The 20716-nt window shown below is 39.6% G+C and overlaps 1 protein-coding gene across 7 annotated transcripts; it reads right to left on the bottom strand.

Annotated features, from left to right (window-relative positions):
- Positions 1 to 42: 42 nt before the first annotated feature.
- LOC148648751 (5'-AMP-activated protein kinase subunit gamma-1-like) lies at positions 43 to 17504 on the bottom strand. Of its 7 annotated transcripts, none has more exons than XR_015926453.1 (14): positions 17216 to 17504; positions 14833 to 14878; positions 13951 to 13983; positions 13655 to 13761; positions 13210 to 13291; positions 12728 to 12786; positions 12301 to 12346; positions 12159 to 12213; positions 11327 to 11453; positions 9962 to 10127; positions 8487 to 8524; positions 6949 to 7095; positions 6395 to 6561; positions 43 to 5134 (listed from the first exon to the last, which is right to left on the bottom strand). XR_015926453.1 is itself a non-coding variant. In XM_088606622.1 (14 exons), exons 1-14 carry the CDS (start codon positions 17231 to 17233, stop codon positions 5100 to 5102), a joined length of 1053 nt encoding a protein of 350 aa, XP_088462748.1. In that variant the 5' UTR covers positions 17234 to 17504; the 3' UTR covers positions 43 to 5099. The 7 variants fall into 7 exon arrangements, 5 of the variants coding, with proteins under 5 accessions (XP_088462748.1, XP_088462749.1, XP_088462745.1 ...); XM_088606622.1 differs by having other exon boundaries at positions 6468 to 6561; XM_088606623.1 differs by lacking the exon at positions 13951 to 13983 and adding an exon at positions 14662 to 14731 and having other exon boundaries at positions 6468 to 6561; positions 17216 to 17501.
- Positions 17505 to 20716: the final 3212 nt, after the last annotated feature.

Below are 20716 nucleotides of genomic sequence, written 5' to 3' on the forward strand. Positions count from 1 at the left end.
GAATTGGTCTGGCATGCACAAGGAAAGACAAGTACTGCCAAGAAAATTAAACATTTTTATTTGTTTAAAAAAACAGAACAATATACAGAGCGGTGTAAAAGTATTCACTCCCTTCCAATGACATCAAGTTTGGTTGAATTAGATAAGCTGCTCAAATTTTTTCCATTCTTATTTTTAACCAAAAACTAAATATAGTCGTCTAAGTAACTTTCTGCACCTGGGCCAATTTACATTTTTTATAGCAGAGACAGCAAATCAACTTCTGCAATCAACACATTTTAGTTTTTAATTTTGCTGACATTTAATTTCTCCTAAGCGTATCCAGTTTGAGGAGTCAGGTTTTGATCAAAGCTATTCACTTCAATGCAATGAGCATGCATCATTTGTAATTTAACAAAGTGGGATGTTATTGAAAGGTGGTGAATTCATTTTTAAGGAATTGTGTACTCTCATAGGTAAATACTTGGTAGTATTTAAACACATAACACATTGTGCGTTTTCCTTCTGTTGAACATAAAAACACTGAATTCACCCATAACTGTAGAGCTCCTGTAATCAAGAAAGGCTACTGGATTTCCCTTTCATTTCATTCTATATTCGTTTTATGGTATAGCAACCCTCAGCAGGGGACATGCATTTATCTAAGATCTTTCTCTGTTACCTGTGGAGCGGTGTTTTGTGCTTCATACAAAGTATTCAGTAAACCTCCAATACATAAATGTAGTGGTTTAAGTACACCATTGTCACGGTTGTTCCTCTTGAAGAACAAAGGAAAAAGAATAATTTGCAAATTATACTAAGTTTTTGTGGCTGGTTCATATAGTACATATCCAGGGCTAATTCGAGAAGTAGGTCTAAAGTCAGTGGCAATACTGTTCTATTAAAAACAGGTGAACAGCCTTATGTAGATCTTTACCATATTAAAGATCCGTGCAAAATATATTTCCTGCTCTGTATCTTTGCTGTTTGCCTCTGTGGAAATTGCACACAACAGTCTACTCTACTCTGATACAGGTTTCTAAAGAACTGAGTAATGGAGGCTCAAACCACTTCTACAGAGCATCAAACAAAATATATCATTAAGATTTTAATGTGTTTTGTAGAAGATATAGTACATGGATTTTTGGATAAAGATTAAATGTCTATGCCGACAGTCTGTGTCGTCAATTTTATTGACTATTCATGGCTGATCATGATACACTGAGGGGATTTTGGTGCATAAGCCCTGGTGAAAAGCACAGAAATGAACCGAAATGGTCCACTTATTAGAGGCAGGATTGAGTTTCGTGAAGACCACCTTGATGGACATCAGCGAGTGTGACACAGATATGGATGATGATGTCTTAGTTGTGGAGCTCAGCAAGCCTGTTTATATGGAAGGTCCAGGTGTGATGACGTGGGTAGGAGTGTGTAGTTGCTACAGACGTCCCCTTGTTGTGGTTGATGTCAACTTGTCTGCACAGCATTGCATTGATCACATCTTAGGACCTAAGGTGTGGCCCTTCCTATGGCCTTGTCCTGTCATGATGTCTGCCCTCATGCCGTTTGTGCAACAAGATTTTCTTTCAAGATGAGAATCTGACCGATAAGCTGTGGAAGCTCTACGTGTCAGACTAAAGCCTCATGGAACATCAGTGGGGAGAGCTCGGATGACATGTGGCATCTCACATGGTTCAGAGACCAGTGTCCAGACACATGCTTGTCCAGGCTCTACAAGAGGAGTCCCCTAACAGCATCTGCAAGCTGGTGAAAAGCATCTGACACAGACGTAAAACTTGCATGGGTTCCAACACTGCTGCTCTCCTGCTCTTGTTTTTCTCATTTACTTCCCACACAAAAAGTGGACTGCACTTCAAACCTGCGGGGTTTTGACCTCCATAAAATTGAGCTCGCACAGTTCTAGTTGTACTTCTTTTGCATTGGAAAAACCTCTCTTTCAGTTCATAATACATGTCACATGCCATTAAAATGAATGCGTTTGAGACGGCAAGCATATGGAAGACTGTGCGCAAAATGCAGAGCCTAAAATGTATATAAAATGGCAGGGCCCTAGAATTGTTTGTGGTCTGAACCATGTGCGCTGTTTTCCTATATGAGGATCTGGACTAGACTCTCATATCTTGTTTGTTTGTTTTAATTTTATTTATCAAGGAAAACCTCTGTCAGGAAGTTGTACATGCTGAGAACAGGGCTTGGGACAGCTGCAGGGCCATAAGACAGCAAGTTCCTTTCCCGCTGGGATAACAAACAAAAGTTTGAGGAAAAAGGGGTGCTTTATGTGAGAGGAGAGGTCAGACTTAGCTGGGGTGATAGGGGAAGACGCCGCAGAGCTGAAGGCAGAGGGGAAAGGATAAAAGAGAACAGTACAGGACTGCAGGGGAGTTGGAGCCTATCCCAGCAAGCAATGGTCACAAAGCAGGGTACACCTTGGACAGGATGCGAGTCCATTGCAGGGCACAAACAGATACAAACATACACACTCACACCAGGGCCAGTATTCCCAAAAGCCAATTAACCTACCAGTGTGTCTCTGGACTGTGGGAAGAAACTGGAGCACCCGGAGGAAACCCATGTGAATCTGGGGTGAACATACAAACCCCGCACAGATGGCACAGGAAACTGACCCCAGCGCTCCACTCCATGGAGGTAAACACGCAGGTAATGTGGGTTAATGTTGTATTTCATGTCCTTCCCCATTCTGTTCTGGTTCCTCTTATGTACCCTGTTGTGTCCTGTGCCTCTTGTGAGTACTACACTGCAAACGAAGAGCAGCTGTGTGAATGAACATAAAGATGTGATGCTTAAAGGCACGTTGTCCACTTCACACGCGAAGGAAGGGAAAAAGAAACTGGTGTTTGAGACACAGCCGTGGGTAGCTGTATCCACATTTATTTAGGGTAAAAGGACTGGAAACAAGGTTTTCGCTACAGAGTGCTTTGATCTGTAACAGGGCTTATAAAACGGAAAATTTGGTTTACTTGTTTTTTAGTGGCACACCAGAAATATTTGCGTCTTTCTTTTCGGCAGAACAACAAGTGGATACAAAAAGATAAAAAGAACAGAGTCTCGGACAAGCGCGTTAATCTTAAACAGAAATTACTGATCCTATGGTGCCACCTCGCGGTGAAAAAACAGACTTTAAAAATTCTCTATTTTAAAGGCTTTTTAGAAGAGCCACCTAAATTTTCTGTCACTTTCTTTTCAAAGAAAAAGAACAGAAAATGAATGACTTGACTTCCGAGGTTTCCAATATTTCTTTTTAGATTAGATAATAAGAAACGCAGAAAGATTATCTGGGGCTGCATATTTCTGTCCACACCACTCGTGATTCGTCCTCCTAACGCGTAAATAAGATTATGGTACCGTATTTATACGAGAAAAAGTGAACGATTATGTTGCGAAAGTGCAGATAAGATAAAGAACATCAATAAAATCCAATGTCTGTCTCATGTGAGGCGATTATTATTATTGTTGTTGCTGCTGTTGTAATAACAGGATTTAGCATAAACTACAATATATTCTGAACAACAGCTGTCTGCGTTTGGCGCTATAGTTTAGGCAAATCCCGAGCTCAACAACTACTGAGTATCTAACGGACAGGTAAAACGTCTATTGAGGCACACCCAAGAAAAGTCAACATCAGACTAGTAGTGGTCACTAACAATCTAGTTCATGTGATAATGTTTGATAAAGGAAAAGAAACTTAAAAGGCATGTTTTAAAGGTTATGTTTTAAATTCACGTCTCATGTGTAGGTGGCGCTATACAATATATTGTATGACCAAAAATATTGAGGACCACAACAAGGCTATAATTCACAGGAAGGCCTGTCTGGAATAATATACAGCATGGTTTTACTCCACTCAAATGGTAATACGGTAAGTATCAGAGGGTCATGGAAGTCCTGTAGGCAACAATATGATTAAATCTCAAAAATACTCTCGGCAGCAACCAAGCAGTGAGTGATCAGAGGTACTGTACTTACAAATTTGTAAATCTACACCCTTAGCTTGCAAGGTACGCACTGATGAAGCACTTGAATGACATCATTGAGTTTTTACCGATATAAAGTGCACAGGACACAGCACCGAGCACAAAATGGAGGTGACACACACATGCCTACAGTACATTTAGTAAATTAATAGCGCTCTACAATCCCACTTTGGTGGTGGTGTGATGTGCATCAGTCCAAAAGGCTGTCTATAGTCTAAGCCCAATATTCAATACAAAATGATCATTTTTCAATTTAAATTCATATTTTTTTCCCCAACTTCCAACAGTTCCTGAAAGCCAATCTAAAGGTCAGCTGAAAGGAAACAATGAGAAGAAAACATTTGTGTCTTTGGGGCGAGTTATTTAACGAGATAATGTTGTCAAATTGGCCGAGACCCATAACTAAGCACACACATTACAGAGTATGAAAAATTTACAATATTTATACCAGAAAACATGAAAGAAAAAGCTAAGAGAGTCAAGGCTATAAAACATCAATTAAATTCAAAATGTCTGACTGATGTGAGGCATATACAGTTCTGTATATATTCCACCACACTCTAGCTACCAAAGTACTGTATAAATTACTGAATTTCAGAACTATTATTTTTCCTTTAAAAGTTCTGGAGAATACAAATTCTATTCAAAAATAGCTGAAGCTGCTAAACTAAAAGTTGGTAACATTATAAGGCTGCCATTTGGTAAACGTCTTGATCTGCCACAAAACATTTACAAACTTCTCCATCCTTCCCAAGTCTTTATGACACATTTCTTTCTGTAACTCAACAGACAGTAAATATTTATTTATGTAAAGTGATTTATTTTGTCCCTTTCCTTCATGGAGTTATGGCTGTCTATATTCTAAGCCCAACATCCAATACAAAATTCTATGTACAGATGTATGAAGTTAAAAAAAAAACTGCATCAGAGTTAAAAACTGCATCAGTCCAAAAGTCCCCATGAGCCATTCGCCTTTGAGCCAAAGCATGTGAGACTAACTCTCAAACCTGTCCTTAGTACTCCACGAACAAGCCCTCCGTCAGCAACTTCAACAAGTCCATTTTGAGAAGCAAAAAAATCTTTCTTCGTCTTAATCCTTCCCAGACTTCAGCGGCTGCAGCTGGATGTGCAACAAGCGATCTCTGAGAAGAGAGTTAAGCAATAAGAATGACTGTTGGCCCAGTGAACAATGTGCAGTTTTCGGTGCTGTTCTAAATTGAATTCTTCACGGAAAACATGATCATGACACCATAACTCTCTACATTAAACAGCGCCTCTACCATCATGAAGTGGCATAGCTAAACAAACTCCATGGAAACTGACAGAACAGCCAGGCAAAATTGACCCTTTGGAGCTATATAGTGCCATACGTTACCGTACGTACAGGAGGTATTCACAAAGACAAAGAATGTGTAATACAGACAAATTGGAAATGGATACATAAGCCACAGGACTTACAAAAGAGAACAGAAGTTACATTAACAACTGTCAGTCTGTGCAACATTACTGAAGAACTAAAACCAATCGAATTCAATTAACAAAAAATTGTCAGAGGTTTTTTAGTGTTGATGCTTGATATATTCATTCCAATTGAACTCTCCACCCTCTCCTTCTCTAGATAAGCTCCAGTAATGCTTGTAAAATGGAATGTGTTTTCACAGCTATATTTTTAACGAATTGCTTTGCAACAGGAGTAAACACAGCAGGAAACTGGAGCACCTATCCTAACAAGGAACGCAAGCATGGTTACAAATGAGAGGTGGCTATTCGACTCGTCTAGCTCGTTTAGTATTTCAGAGCTAATTGATACAAGAATTTTCTGAAAAGAAGCCAGAAGGTCCTGGCTTCGGTATCATGGCTGGGAGCTTGTTCTATACTCCTACTAACCTTTGCAGGAAGTATTTTTACATCCTGTTCTCCGTATGAAATGTGCTTCCTCATAGCTCCTCATCCACCTGTGTCCTTCAATTCAAGCTTCACAGCTAATTCTAAAAAAAGTCTACTGATGCAAGGAATGTGGAAACCTAGCTTTAATGCGGACACTACACTTCAAGACCCAGCTAAATGCCTTTTTAGAGCCATTAGCAAAGAATTTTGACTTTGGAGAGCTCTGATATGCCAGAGCTTACAGTACACAGTTTGAGAGAAAAGCAGGCAAATAAAACTTCAGAGAGCTCTTTCAGAGGAAGAGGGCACAGCTGCAAGAAAAGCGCATGAAAAAGTCCCGGTAGCCATTATCAGATCTGAAAGAAGCTGCAGTGCCAAGAGCTGGTAAGTGCGAGCAAGGTTTCACTGTCACAGACCACCAAGGCTGTCTGCCGTACTTTAGGGTGCTCAGGAGGGAACAGCAGCAGCTTCTTAATGCAGAAACAATGGGCCGTTTCAGACACGGCATTGCCTACCTTCAATGGCAAATGTTGTAAGATGAAGTTGGATGGACAACCCCAAGGAGTTAAGAGAAAAGGGCGTCTATACCTGCGGGACTCAGAACCAGGGCCTGGAGCAGGTCGGAGAGAGAGACGATCCCTCTGACCACGTCGTCATCATCCACGAGAACCAGGCGGTGAACCTGCACCCCCCGAACCATTGCCAAGGAGTAACGAACAAGGATTAGGCGCGTCTGAGGGTGTTCAATCGAGAATTTGCGTTATAATTGAAGAAACAACAACAGCTGTTGTACTGCACTGGTCTGTTTCTGAAACATGTAAACCAGTAAGAAAAACGTATATTTGTAGAATTTAAGTTACAACATAGGGAACTTTTCTATAAACTTAGGGTCTCCTAAATACACCTCTGGGAATCATAAAGCCCAAAAATTGAACCAACTCAGTTCAGCAAAATTATTATTTGATGGTCACAACACCTTATTCTTTATTTCCTTGCTCTTAAGGCTCATGCAAGTGAAGGAAGAGGTGTGGATTAGGGAAACTGTTTAAGACCCTGTCAAAATGCCTACCTCAGCTTTGGCAATGCGATCGATGATAGTTTCCAGGGTCTCGTATGGGTAGCATTTGAGCACGCCTTCAAAGCAGTGTGAGCGAGCCTGCAGAGCCTCCTTCACCCTCATGTCTAGGTTGTTGTAGGTCTTCAGAGCAGCTAGATTCTGGAAAAGGAATATATATTTTTTAAATAACATCCGAAATAAAAATCATAGGGTGGAGAGCTTTGTTCAAATCCATAGCCTGCTACTTTAAAGTTCAAAATTGAAGACACCATTTCTCCCCAGTGATCCCTTCATCTGCTTGAGCTTTTCTTTCTGTACCGCTTTCTCGGCTCATTTGCATTCTTCAGTTCTTGTCTATATTTCACATGTTTAGTCATTCCAGAGTTTCTGGAAATTTCTAGTGATAAGCAGCTAAGTGATTCACCTAGCTGCTAAATTAACACGATAAGCAAAATACCCTTGCTAGGTTCCCATGTTTTAATTTGTTCTTCTCTACCATCAGGCCGAGGATCAATCTAAGTCTGTGTACAGAAACTCACTACTTAGTGAGACACTCAGCTCATTAGTAAACAGTTTTGAAAAAGTCATTAATCCTTGACACATCATACTAACACCCCACTGTAGCTAAAGCCATGTTCTCATTGAGTTTCAAAACCAGATTTGACATATAAGGACAATCACCACTTGCACTGTCTCATAGAACTCTCCCCTGTGTACATGTGAGCCTAAGTGTTATTTTGAGTATTTTGACAAAGGAACAGAGGGTGGGTTTATATAGGCTCAGCAAAAGGGATTAGATAGCTTGCAGTGCAAATATCTATGCAAAATACTTAATACACAAAAACCATACTACCAATGAACAAGTGTGTAACTTGTTAATTATGTCCTTTGGATAAAAGCATGTATTGAATGCAAACCATTTATAACCACACACTGGCAGAGTTAGCCTTTGGAAAAATGAGAGCACAGGTATCTCCTGGAAGGTCACAGTCACCCAAAGATGAGAAAAATTGAGAATAAATTCGCTTTAACAGTGACGACCTGGAAAGTACCCATTTACACAGCAGGGGATTTACTGGAGCAGTGTGAATAAAGCCCATTGCTCAAGGGTATAGTGTCAGCAGCACTCAATCTGAATCTGAACCATCAACAATCTGGTCCAGAGTACTATCCTACTGAACATACAGAAACACTAACAGGAGAGCACAGGTGGAAACTGCATGGAAGGGTATTTAAAACTGAACAGATCAGGGCTTCTTAACCCAGAGGAATTTTGGAACAAGCAATCCAGCCAATGTTATTCAAGCTGACACCCTGGTCCCTTTCAAGAAATGGCTCAAAGAGATCCTTGGAACAATCAGCTTTTAGCTAATCTCATCTGTAACCTTTCCTACGAGCTTAACCTCAACACTATGCTGCTCTCCGAGAACAACAGTTCTAGCCATGAGCACAATATCGAGTTTAATGCAATGCATAACTAAGCTTTGTACAATATGGTTGGAAAAAGACCTTCATTTACTGAAGGGTTTTCATTGCAATACACTACTTACAATCACATCGAACCGGGAGTAGAGTCCCACAACTTTCCCTGAAAAGAGACACAAAAGAGTATCAATCAGACTCATCACCTAAGGACAGGCCACACTTTACAGAATAGCAGGACAGACAGTAAATACAGTGCAAGGTGTGATATGTGCAGCAACAGCTAGAGGATTATAATAGAATGAGCTCCAAACACCACGCCACTCAAATAAGTCGTAATTGGACAGTAATTGAGACTTCAATAAAAAAATATGTGTAATGTGATCTTCTGTACTCAATGTTGCAGGAGTGCAGTTCTGGCCATAACAGTTTGTGGTTTGCAAGTTGGACAGACATACTTCTTGTATCTTGTGTCGACCACCTATTTTTGGCACTCAGATACCACTGCCAGGAAATAAAAATAACCTTGTGTCATAACCAGTGCAGTGCTCTATATTAGAAATCAAAAAGTCGAAGTTAAGAATGAACATACTACAGTACCACTGACACTTTGCCACCTTAACGTAGGCCATCACTCATATGGGGAGTGATTGTAGAACTCAAATAAACAAGTTCATGCTGTAGACATCTTAGAAGACAAACACCCAGCTCTCACAAGTAAGCATCCAGTCCCGAAAACTCAAAGTGGTTTCATTTAACTACAGACTAAATGCATATGTCTCTGAAAGTTTTCTCAGATATTGAGTTTCAAGCATTATGGAATTTGGGACAAAGTAAGTAAATGATCCTGGTCAGATAAGACGAAATGGTCGTAATGAAAATTGCGTTCAACTCGACACCATCACACCTGTCAAGAATAGTGGTGGAGATATTTATATGCAATCAGTAAAATTCTTTTTTGCATTTTTATTTTGTGCATTTTGATAACGTTTTAGATCCTTAACATTAAACAGTGTTCAGTGTTTTGAGTTTAATCTTATTGGCTTATTAACATTTTTCCTCTCCTGCCTAGCTGTGTGATTGTCTAACTCAAGTTTGATTGGAGCAAGGAGTGACATGTTTTTCCTACCTGAAAAACAGACACTTAAAAACTTAAACTTCAAGTCAAAGGTGACTATGGAAACCAACTCCCAATTCAGTAGTTTGATTAAATTCCAATGAAGGCAATATGGAGACAGATGTATTAGAGGTTATTTGGTGTAATTCTCCTAGCAAAAAGCCTGATGGTAAGGATGACGCTGACCAAACCCCCCTCACTTTTATGAGGAATGAGCCAGGGAGCTGCTGCAAGGGTGAAGATGGGGGCTAGGATGGGTATGAGAGAAACACACAAAGGAAAGTCCAGAAAGCAAGATATACTACATGTATGTAGGAGAGCAGAAGGCGGCGAGATTAGGATTCAGCTTCAGATATCAAATTTAAAGGTCCATTTCGGTTGTTTTAAAAGTAGAATTTCACTGAGGCACATATGTCTATATGAGGCAAGCTAGAAGTGAGGATTCTGTGGTTCTATTGCAGCATGGAGCATTGAAACATACCGTACCTTCATCATTCACAACCGGGAGAGCTGAGACTCGTCTCTCTACAAAGATTGACAGCGCTTGATAAACTGTAGCGTTCTCATGTACGGTCGCAATTTTCTTAAATGTCCCAATTCCCACCTCCTTAATGGTCTTTTGTAGAAAACGAGGCTTAGGAATCATTGAACCCTGAAGAAGAACCGAGAAATTATATTTAGCTATTATTGACCTATTCACAATATCAGAAGTGTTTTTGAGTGCCGTCATGCAAATTCAGAAGCAGTCTCCTGAAATTATCACGATGGCCCTGTTAATTGGAATTTATTTTACATTTCTAACCTTTTCCTGTCTGGTAATGCAAGATATCGCTGGATTCAAGCCAAAATCTGTATCAGATGATAAAGAAGATTATCTGGTCATTATCAGTGTTCAATGGAAGCACCTCATTTCCAGGTAAGTTTAGTTTTTGCTTTCCAAAAAAGTTTTTCCATAAACGAATTGAGCTTGCAGTTCAGTCCTAACTTATTTTTTGCTGGGCTATTTCCCCTCCTTTGGAAAAGCCACAGCTTTTTAGTTCTGCACTTCAGGTTTTACACTGTTCTCTTCATGAAGTGTTCTCTTCATTTAACATATTTGTAAATCGGAGTAATACTGCTACACCTCTTTGGTCAGGCCTTGTTTTAGGCATTTGAATGATAAGCTTCATTTCGCTGGGTTTTGGTTTTTAACCAGCAGTAAGTGTGCTGGAATGAATTGGATAAGGAAACATAAAAACCTTATGCTGTTTTAGCATTTTCATCTAAAGCCATGCTATCACAACACAATTTACAGCCTCCTTCAGATAAACTACAAAGCAGAGGTTTCCTTTGAGCCAGTTGACTTAACATTGCAAAGAAACCAAAATACAGCTTGAGGGGAGTAAGAGCATATGATTACTTTAAAAAACACATTTCACTGGGAGGGACAAAAGATAATCATATGAACCTGATCTCATTAGGTTGTGATGCAAGCTTGGATATAAAATTACTTAACTACTACTGGTAAAACATTGAATCTGGGGGGTCATCGGTCTTTTCCCACTTTATTTATGCAATCCATTTTCCCCACAGGATGTCTGTTGTGTTTTGGAGGAACAAAAACCTCTCATGCACATGCCCCATCCCGTAATCTGATTCCCCGAGCTCTTACCAAGTGACACATGACTTAATTAAATTGAAATGTATGTAGTGCGACTCAGAAAGCATCACACAACCAAAAAGGGACACATCACACCATCAAAGGGCTTTCACCAGTACCCTTACCAGGGCACATGACTTCAAATGAACAGAAAACGCATCCAGCGCACAACTCAGAACACAAACCATCACTGAGAATGATACATTACTTACGAAAATGTGTAGGAACTTAAGGATGCGCTTGTGTGTGAGGATGTGGAGAACATTCCCTGACTCTGGATCAATCACTGGCAATCGATGAATCTTGTTTTTCAGTAAAGAGTATATAGCATCGAACAAGCTGGAAGGAGAGGAAGTGCAGGTGAGATGATTGTGATTGGGAAAGGGAGGAGTGCTGTTGTTCATGTTTATCCAATTCCATATCCTCACCTTCTGAACCATCTTTGTTTCTACTTTAGTACTCATGTGACATTTTTTAACAACCAAGCAATACTACACCCATGTTGTAACTATTTAAAATATCCTCTGAGCATGCAAAGCTTCGCAGAAGAGTAAGAGTTGAAAGAGACTGCCTTCTTGGCGAAAGGTTTTAAGTTTATAAATGTGTGAAGGAAGCAAAATCTTGTTATCAAGTGTGTGATGTTGTATTCTGTATCCTTACTATTCTGTAATGGAATAATTTTACATAATGGAAATGATTGTACATGAAACTAGAATGCATGGTTATACAGGGAAAACCGATATGGGTTCCAAGGGTGGATAAGAACCCCAATCCAGTGGGAATATTCAGAAAAATCACTAGATGTGATGCTGTTTAGATTCAGTGTATTGCACAAATGACTCTTTAGAGAGCTTTGAAGCAAGAGTCTTTCCGAAAATTAAGGGCAACAGAGGGAAAAGGGGTTTTGGAAAGTAATGACCGTGTAGTGACCGTGTATGGCTAGGCATTGTGTGCTATGACTTCATTAATTTGCACTGCAGTGTAAACAGGTGGTTATCTAAAATATTGTCTACATTTTTAGGTTGTCTGAAGTTCATCCTTTACCTGCAATAGGGCGTAATGCTGATCAAGGAATTTAAGGAGTATTGTAAGTAAACCTCTGAAAGGAAAACAGACAGACATGAATGACAAGAGAAAATCTTAATAAATAAGTAATAAATAATAATAATTAATAATAATAAGTCACCTCTCCATGTCTCAATTTTGTGTTCTTCAAGTTCATAAATCTGTACCTGCATAGCACAAGTGATATTAGAATACGACAAATATACATACTGCAATATGTATGTATATTACAAAATCTTCACAAAGAAATGAGTTCCTTATTTAAACTGATGAAGTAGACAGCCTTAATGCTTAAAAGAATGTTTCTCTAGGAATTTCCCACCAAATTAACAATGAATAATAAAGCAATGTGACGCAATGTGACAAGTGTAGTGTTTATACTTAAAAATGAAAAGCAATTTAAAGTAATTGTAACTCAGAAAAAAAATATTTGAATCAAAGAAGTGTGCTTCTTTCCTGGCCTGTGAAGTGCAAAGGCTCAGTCCTGAAGATTCATACAGCACTTCAATATGAATGATTTGCATACGTAAAGTGAATTGAAAACTCACCATGGGCGATTTGTAGTATCTGTGAAGAATATTGATGAAATCAGTGATTGTTAGCATTCCTGTAAAAATATAAATGCAGCACAGTGCCTAGTATGTAGTACCCATATATATATATGGTATTTTGTTGTATAAGCAGATGAGTTTCAGCAATAATAGCTTGATTACACTTTTCATTTTGATTTATTTTATAGATATTATTCATTTTATTGTTTGCTAAATTTACATAGCTCTCCTTGGGCTACGAGCCATGTAGACATGGAGGATAATACAGATGATCAGAAAGGGTTCTAGTAATTTACCCAGGCCAATTCATTTCACTGTTAAATTATTAAGACTGCCATATCAAAGAATATATATTAAACAGTGAACAGGTCCTACCTAGTGAGCCTCCATATGAATGGACCATATCATTAAATGATCATCCATGCACCTGTTGCATTTCAGCATACTAACAGGGAACAGAAACATCATAGTTCTCTTACCTACAAAACGTTGAATCTTGTTATCCCAAAGAGGAGCTGCCCTCACCCCATTGGCCACCAAAGCAAAGAAAGCCTTCTTCACCTGACCGGAATAGGCGACATGAGGTCACTCATCATTTAAAAGATCTTCCTCTTGCTGAAGCACTTCAAAGTAGTACATACAAAAACGTTACATTTACAGAAATGCCAGAACAAATGCATCCTTTGGTGTTTCGGTCACGTGCTCATTCATACTGTATGTACTGTAAGCAATTTAAACTCTTGGTCCTATAGTTCTGTTAAAAATACTTTTAGTGGTGGACAAGATGCCCCTCATATGCAGAAAATGACTAACAGCTATTCAGACTCTAAACATAAGTAGGCCATAGTAGGCCTAAGTAGACCATAGTTTTGATTTAACACAGATCGGATATAAGCTAAGGTGCTTTATATAAGGGACACTTGCCTGCAGGGTAGTGTCAAATATTACCAATTTGGAGCTAGTTGGAATGGCATCATAACAACAGTGACTCATCATAAATTTCATATAGACGTCAAAATCTGGGTCCAGCGCTGCAAGAGAAAATGACAAATTAAATTCCTACGGCTTTCACTCAGCTTCTGGAGCAGTGCAGTTGTTTTGTGTTAGGCTGTGCAATGTCTGCAGCACTAGCAAAGCATACAGCATTTTCTTTATAAGCAGAAAAATAAGAGCAAACGTGTGCAACTGGTTGTTGATTCTCCACCTGAGAAGACGTTTACCTGCACATGCATGGTGAATCCTGAGGCGTACATCTAAATTGTAGAAAGGAGAATAAGCTGGGACCATAATGTAATAATCAACAAGAGTTTCAGCCTCTGATTTAGTTCTGCAAGAATGTGATTGATTACAGTGTTGAGGAAACATCTGAAAACCTCCTAGCTTAGTTAGTATTCTTATATACTTTAGACCTTAAATGTAATAAGAATTTCAAGAAAGTCTTAATGAAAGATAAAGATCACCTGATGCTGCTAATGCAATAGACACTGCATTAATGTAGCATACGCCAAATTCTGCATTGCTCACAAATGAATGTTATCCTGCTGTCTTCTTAATGCCTTTGTTTCTGTATGTGTGCAAGAATATTTTAAAATCTTTTATAATTACTTTTTTGCTTCAGATACAAAAGCAATCATATTGTAGTCTCTCTGTACTGTATATCTATTGGGCCACAAGCAGGCTCTGCTGTACTGTTATCATTGCCAGTGCATTGCTCAGTTTAGGACAGAAACTTCCCACATGTTTATAGTCACACTGACAAATGGAATTACAGTATCTACACAATAAACAGAGAAACCTCCCTTCTCCATTTTGATTATTATTTCAAACAGAAGTGTGCTTTGATGCAATCAGCATTCATCCGGTTATCATTTCAAGAAAGCAGTTGCTTTTTTATTTCTTGAAATGGGTGTACTGTTAAAGAAGAGCAGTACCTCATACATCAGTCAAAATCCCATGATTCAAAATTCTATTGTTCGAGGCAGTGTGGTGGTTCTGTCAAATCTAGAAAGTGAGCATCAGAATTAAAATGTTCTCGTACAACAGAATCTTGGTTTAAGCCTGCAAAATCAGCACACAAGGGAAAAGAAATGTACAAGAGTTACCTTCCATTTTATCTTTCATCACAAGGCCATTATCAACAAAGGGGACCTTCGGAGAAAAGAACATAAATTTTTCAGAACGTAACATGAAATAACACGCCTCAGAGTCTGGGGTTCTGAACTGGGAAGATCAAAATGAAGCTAAAGTACTCATATCCTGTGGTTGTGGGTGGGTGTTCTTCTCCTCCAGGTATAGAGTTGAAAATGAGTTTAGAGACTTACTATAGTTCCATCTGTGTCTTCTACACTTGACATTTGAAAAGCTAGAAACAGTTCTAATTTTTTTCTATAGAGGCCTTAATTTACAAGATGGGTCAATCGAGCAACCACAGTCCCTCAGAGATTATCTGGCTACATGTCGTCCTGGCAAAAACAGCATGTGCTGTTTATTTCAACCTGATAGAATAGCATGAAATGGTATCCACTATTAGACATGCAGGATAATACTTTCTTGTGCAATGCAAGGCTCTATGTCAACTGTACTTGCAGTATGTTGTTGTTTATACAGACCTAATCAATACACGAGGCAGTATTGAACAAGCTTGCTGTGCGTTTTCAAGTCACCACCACAGAAAACTGGTCTACAGGAGACTTTGAGTTTCATTAGTGAGACATCACCCCCTAGTACATAGGTACAAATCATGCAGGCAACCACAAGAGAATGTGCCTCCCATCAGAAATTTGTTTCAGACAGACTACTGATCTCTGACTAGCACTGTGATTTCCTCAGCCAGGAGAATTACAGCAAAACTATTAAACTCATTCTCCCTTTCTATCTGTTGGCTCGTTTAGTGATTAATATAATTTGAACAAACAACTGAAAATTACTTGAGCTAAGAAAACTTAAACTAACCTGAACTAAGTTTGACAAATCTGTCAATTTATTCGGGGGTCTTGTAGCTCTCTTTTCATAAAAAAAAAAACATACTGGAGTTGCTAATTGGTTTAAGATTCAGGTCTCCAGTAATTACTCCTGTATCCTGACTGGATAATTCTGTCATTCTAGTAGCTTCCAAGAAGAGGATTGTGGAAGGGTTTAAAAATATAGTATGGGTCAGGTCACCACCTCGATTGATCTAGGTTGCCGGGTATTGTTACAGATAAAATAGTTTATCTGTGTTACTACATCTACCAAGACTGAAGTTGATCAGCTGCCTAGTCTTCAACCAGGACGAGCTTGAATTTGGTGAGCAAAAGAATAATATAAACAGGAAAACTTTAAATCCGTACCGGCAACTGGGATAATGGAAACCTATTCTTCAATTAATTGAGATTCAGTACAATAATTGCAATATTCAAGGGATGTTGTTCCTCGGCCATCATGTAAAAGTTCCCAAAAAGTGCACAGAGCATCTCATTGTGAACGAGATGAAACACCACAAAGCAGCACGGATACCTGAATATGTTACCTTTTTTTTAACTTTGAGTAGCAGGACTGTGTTCTCATTCACTGTCTTTGGTGATCTGTCTCTTGTCCTGTTGCTGCCCATTGCTTCACAGCTTCTATGCCTTCCAGTCATTTTGTTATCTCCCCTGACTTCTCCTTCTCCTCGTCTACTGTGTGACCAAGCCTGTTGCCTGTGAGCATCTGAACTGCATCATTTTCCGGTGCTTCCTCAAATCTCCACAACAGACCCTAGATTCTGCTTCCTGCTCTGCTCATCCTGACTATTGCTTTTGCTCCTGATTGCCGTGATCTCGTTTTGCTGAGCACATACCTGTGCATCGCATTTTATTACCTTTGTGATCTGCCATGTCAGTACTACAGGGCTCCTGTATTCAGCTAGATAAACTACTAAACTTGTTTTTGTATAATGTTGCAATATGTGTCTGCAATTCATTTATTTTTGCCTCGATTGCAAAATGCGTTGCATTTAACTACTTGCCGATTTGCCTCGAATAAATGTGTCAGCACTTCAGCATCGTAACTGCCATGAGCTTCTAAAAGCATGGACAGAAACTTACCGTGGTTTGAAATAGAGTCCTTTTGTGCTACTATTATCAGTACTGACATGTGTTTCACACCCCACAAGACTAATATAGAAACAGCAATACCTCCTTGAGATACAGTATTGCTCTGAGATCTGAAACACATCACACAGTCTGACATGGGGAAAATCACAAGCTTGAACTTTCGCATCCACATTTCGACTTTGAAACGTCTCGTTCGCATGGCAACCTTTTCCCCTTCCCCCATTATACAAGTAAAAGATTGAGTTTTCTCGGTCAGTGGTTTAACAAATACTCTCTGTTCAGTACCTCTGCTTGCAAGTAATGAATTCTGACCCCTGGTCTTTGTTAGACCTCCTCTCTAACAGCAGAGGCTATGGATACAGACAATCCTGTTGCTCATTGAACCCAGATTGGGGGGTTCCTCGTACCCTACCTGGGAGAGGGGATCCATAATGGCCTGGCTGATCCTCGACGCTTCAGAAATCCCCAAATCCAAGCAGCCCGTCTTTAAACATACTCCAACAGTGCTCACTTCAGGAGCTCTCCTCCGTCTAAATTGGGAACTGCAGCCACTGGCATGCAGAGGAACAGTCTGTCAGGGGGGTGGGACAGAGCAGATGTCAGCGGGAGAATAACACAAACGGCAACAGTGCAGGCAAGAGGCGAAAGGGCAGAGATGGCTGGGAGCTCAGGACTGCAGCCGGTCGAGTCCACGCCACGTTTCTCTACGTACTGTACCAGCGGTACTAGGGCACTTCAGAAACAAAGCCAAGTGCCAGTCTGATTTCCCAATCTGCTAGTTTGTTATTTTGAGAAGACTTCAGAATCAAGCCAGAAAACATTTACACAAATGTTGTCCTACAGTACCCCGTCACCTGGATCTCTGCCAGCGTTGGCGATTTTATGGGAGCTGGCGAAGAACTCCAGCTCAGGGTGGGAAAAGCTGGCCAGCCAGCCTGTGTCTTAGATGGAGAGGAGCAGAAATCTTCCTTTGCACCTGTTCATACAGGTCACCTGTCTTGACTTTCTGAAAACAGCTTTTACTGTCTGAAATCTTTTCAAGTGGCAATAATGTTCTCAAAGAAAAAACCGTCATCCATGGTAACCACTGTTGTACCCCTTTCAGGGGTACTTCACTCAGCTTGCACTCCACTATGCCCTATTGTATTTAAGAAAACCGGGTTGCCATTGCAAGTCATCGTTGCAAATGAGGCTGAGTTAGCATACCACTTACCTAAAGGCCAATGGCGTTATTAGGGCACCTGGTGAAAACACGGCTTGTACCACAATTTGAACCAGATTCTCCCAAATAAACAGAAGAATGGGCTGTACTACACAAGCCCAAAAGAGACAAAAGGAGAAGGGACAACCTTCACTTGATCTATGTGATATGATCGACAGCCTAAAGATCACTGGTATGTACAGTACTCTCTCTGCCTGTACTACTGCAATTTGTTTTTGGAAGGATGATACTCAAATGGCTGATCGCTAGGCTCTGGAGGTTGAAGTCAACCTGTGGCATATTAGGTGTCTGTGTGAACTATCCTGTATTACGAGAGTCTGTGAGAACTGCCCATCGCCTGTCACTGGAGCTCTGCAGCTTGTGTCCCAGCCTTGCAGCACAAAAGGAAGTACAAGCCTGTGCATAGATTCCCTCAGAATCATCCTGGCACCCACTCAAGTGAGAGGCCTTCTCTCCTTTTCCCTATCTGGATTTCTAATGTCGCCAGATGCTACGTTTGCCTTGCTTTACAACTTGTAACTGAGCAGTCTACTGGTAGTTGTGGCACAATGCCGTGCTGGCTTACGACAAAAGCCCCCAACGGCACACACCTGGTACTTTGTTGAACACAGAAAAGCAGGGCACATTTCCTTTGCTTCAACTTTCTTCTTTGATTTAGGACACATACAAAGGACACAGACGTGCAAATTTAATCAAGTCCTAGCAGCTCGAGCAGGGAGCTGTATCAGCGTGCACTGGCTACAAGCAAAAGAAGCAAGTAGAGGAAAAGAAACACTCTGAAAATTAGAAGGAAGAATCGTTTGGACTGTTAAGCCTTCTTCAGATGTGAGCCTCACTATTGTTAAATTCACATGGGTGGCACCCTTACCATTTCACTAAAACTCCATTTCCGTCTTGAAAAGACACAAACCATTTTTTCTTTAGAAACTGATATGAAACAATTGAACTGAAAATAACCCAGGATGTACTTACAACAACTTCCAACTGAGTTCAAAGGCAGCCAAATAAAATATTAGAAACATGCTGCAGAAAGATGTTCTGTGAAAGTTAACAAGGGAGTTTCAGTATCATGTTCCTTTTGCAGCTAAGGAAATAACAAGGACAGAAAATTACACTCAGAAAGCAGGCAAATGTTTTTACATGTGAATGATCTTAAGATCTCCAATATTTATTGCATGTGCATTTTATTATAAGAACTCATTTATTTAGCTACTAGTAAAGTTAACTGTACTTAACCACATATTAGTAACTGATCTCCTGTACCAACACAACTCTAAGACACATCACAGGTGGTTTCTTTAAATGGCTGAAGAAATGACTAATGGGAATATAATTTGACTTAGTTGCCAATATGCTTTGAATTATGATACAGCAGAAACAGCTTTTAGCCACACCAATGCTTACTATAGACAGGAATATAACCCCGGTCTATACTGTGTCACCACTGAAGCTACAGTAACCTAGTTCTTCAAATATGCCTTACCTTGACACTTGTTACTGACTTAGCACTAGAATCCTAATGAGTCATTACAAACCCTGCTATATTTAGGGACTGTGACCTGATGGTTATGTGGTTTCATGCTACACTGCTGCAACTAAAAAAAAGGAGTAATTGTGATCATGCAAACCTTAATAAAATTCACTAAATCCAGAAGAGACATTTCAGCTTGAGACATGACATTCAGAACCTTTCTGAATCAAGCAATTGTATCCCGCCAATCAAAAAGTCCTCCATTTCACTCAGATTTTTTCCATTTCAGGCATGTCAGATGTAAAATGGTAGCTAAAAAATATCATGAAGAATAAAGCAGCAATAACTGCTATTTAAAAACAAACCAGTACAACGTTTAGTGTTTAAATTCTCAGTGTACAAATGCTGACCCTTTTATTTAACAAACGTATCCAAGGAATAATAAGGTTTCAAACTTGAACTATAAACAGTTCCCTGGTGTTTACTTTTAAACATAAACGTCTGCTAGTTTGGCAAAATATGTAGGCATCAAGCTGTTTCTTGTATTAGTGAAATGCCCCACAGCAGACAGGTTCTCAAAAACATACTCCTTAAAAACATACTTTGTTATTCTTTTTTTATTCCACAAGAATACACATTATAGAATATAATGAGCAATATAGAAAGCCATTGTTTCTCCACTTTTGCTCCATGTTTGAAATCATACGCCTGTCGTAAAAAAAATCCTTAAACATCCATCCGTTGTAAGAACCACTTAATCTTGACAAGAGTCTTAGAAACCTGATCCCTATGTCCAAAATAAAGGGTGCAGAAAAGGATTAGATCCTGGATGAGACACTATATCCTTCTCGGGATAGACACACTGGAATAATTTTTGAGATTTCAATTAAAATAGCCAGCATATTGGAGGAGCTGAAAACCTCACTCAATGCAGGAAGACCATACAAACTCCACACGAAAGCTTCCCCAATCTAGAACCAAAACCAGGACCTAAGAACTGCAAGGAAGCAGCACTAACAATCCTGGAAAAATATAAAAATAGATCAATATTATTACATTTTCTAAATAACATTACTCGGACATGCATCTCATGAATCATGCATCTCATAGAAGAGCAAGATCTGTCACACTGCATGTTTAGTCTTGAAGTTTAATGTAAGGTTGGCAAAAACACTACTGTACGTGGCATCTAATGAACAATTATCCACTATCTCAAACAG

The sequence above is a fragment of the Lepisosteus platostomus genome, chromosome 14, assembly GCF_059453375.1.
Source record: "Lepisosteus platostomus isolate fLepPlt1 chromosome 14, fLepPlt1.hap1, whole genome shotgun sequence".
Taxonomy (NCBI): domain Eukaryota; kingdom Metazoa; phylum Chordata; class Actinopteri; order Semionotiformes; family Lepisosteidae; genus Lepisosteus; species Lepisosteus platostomus.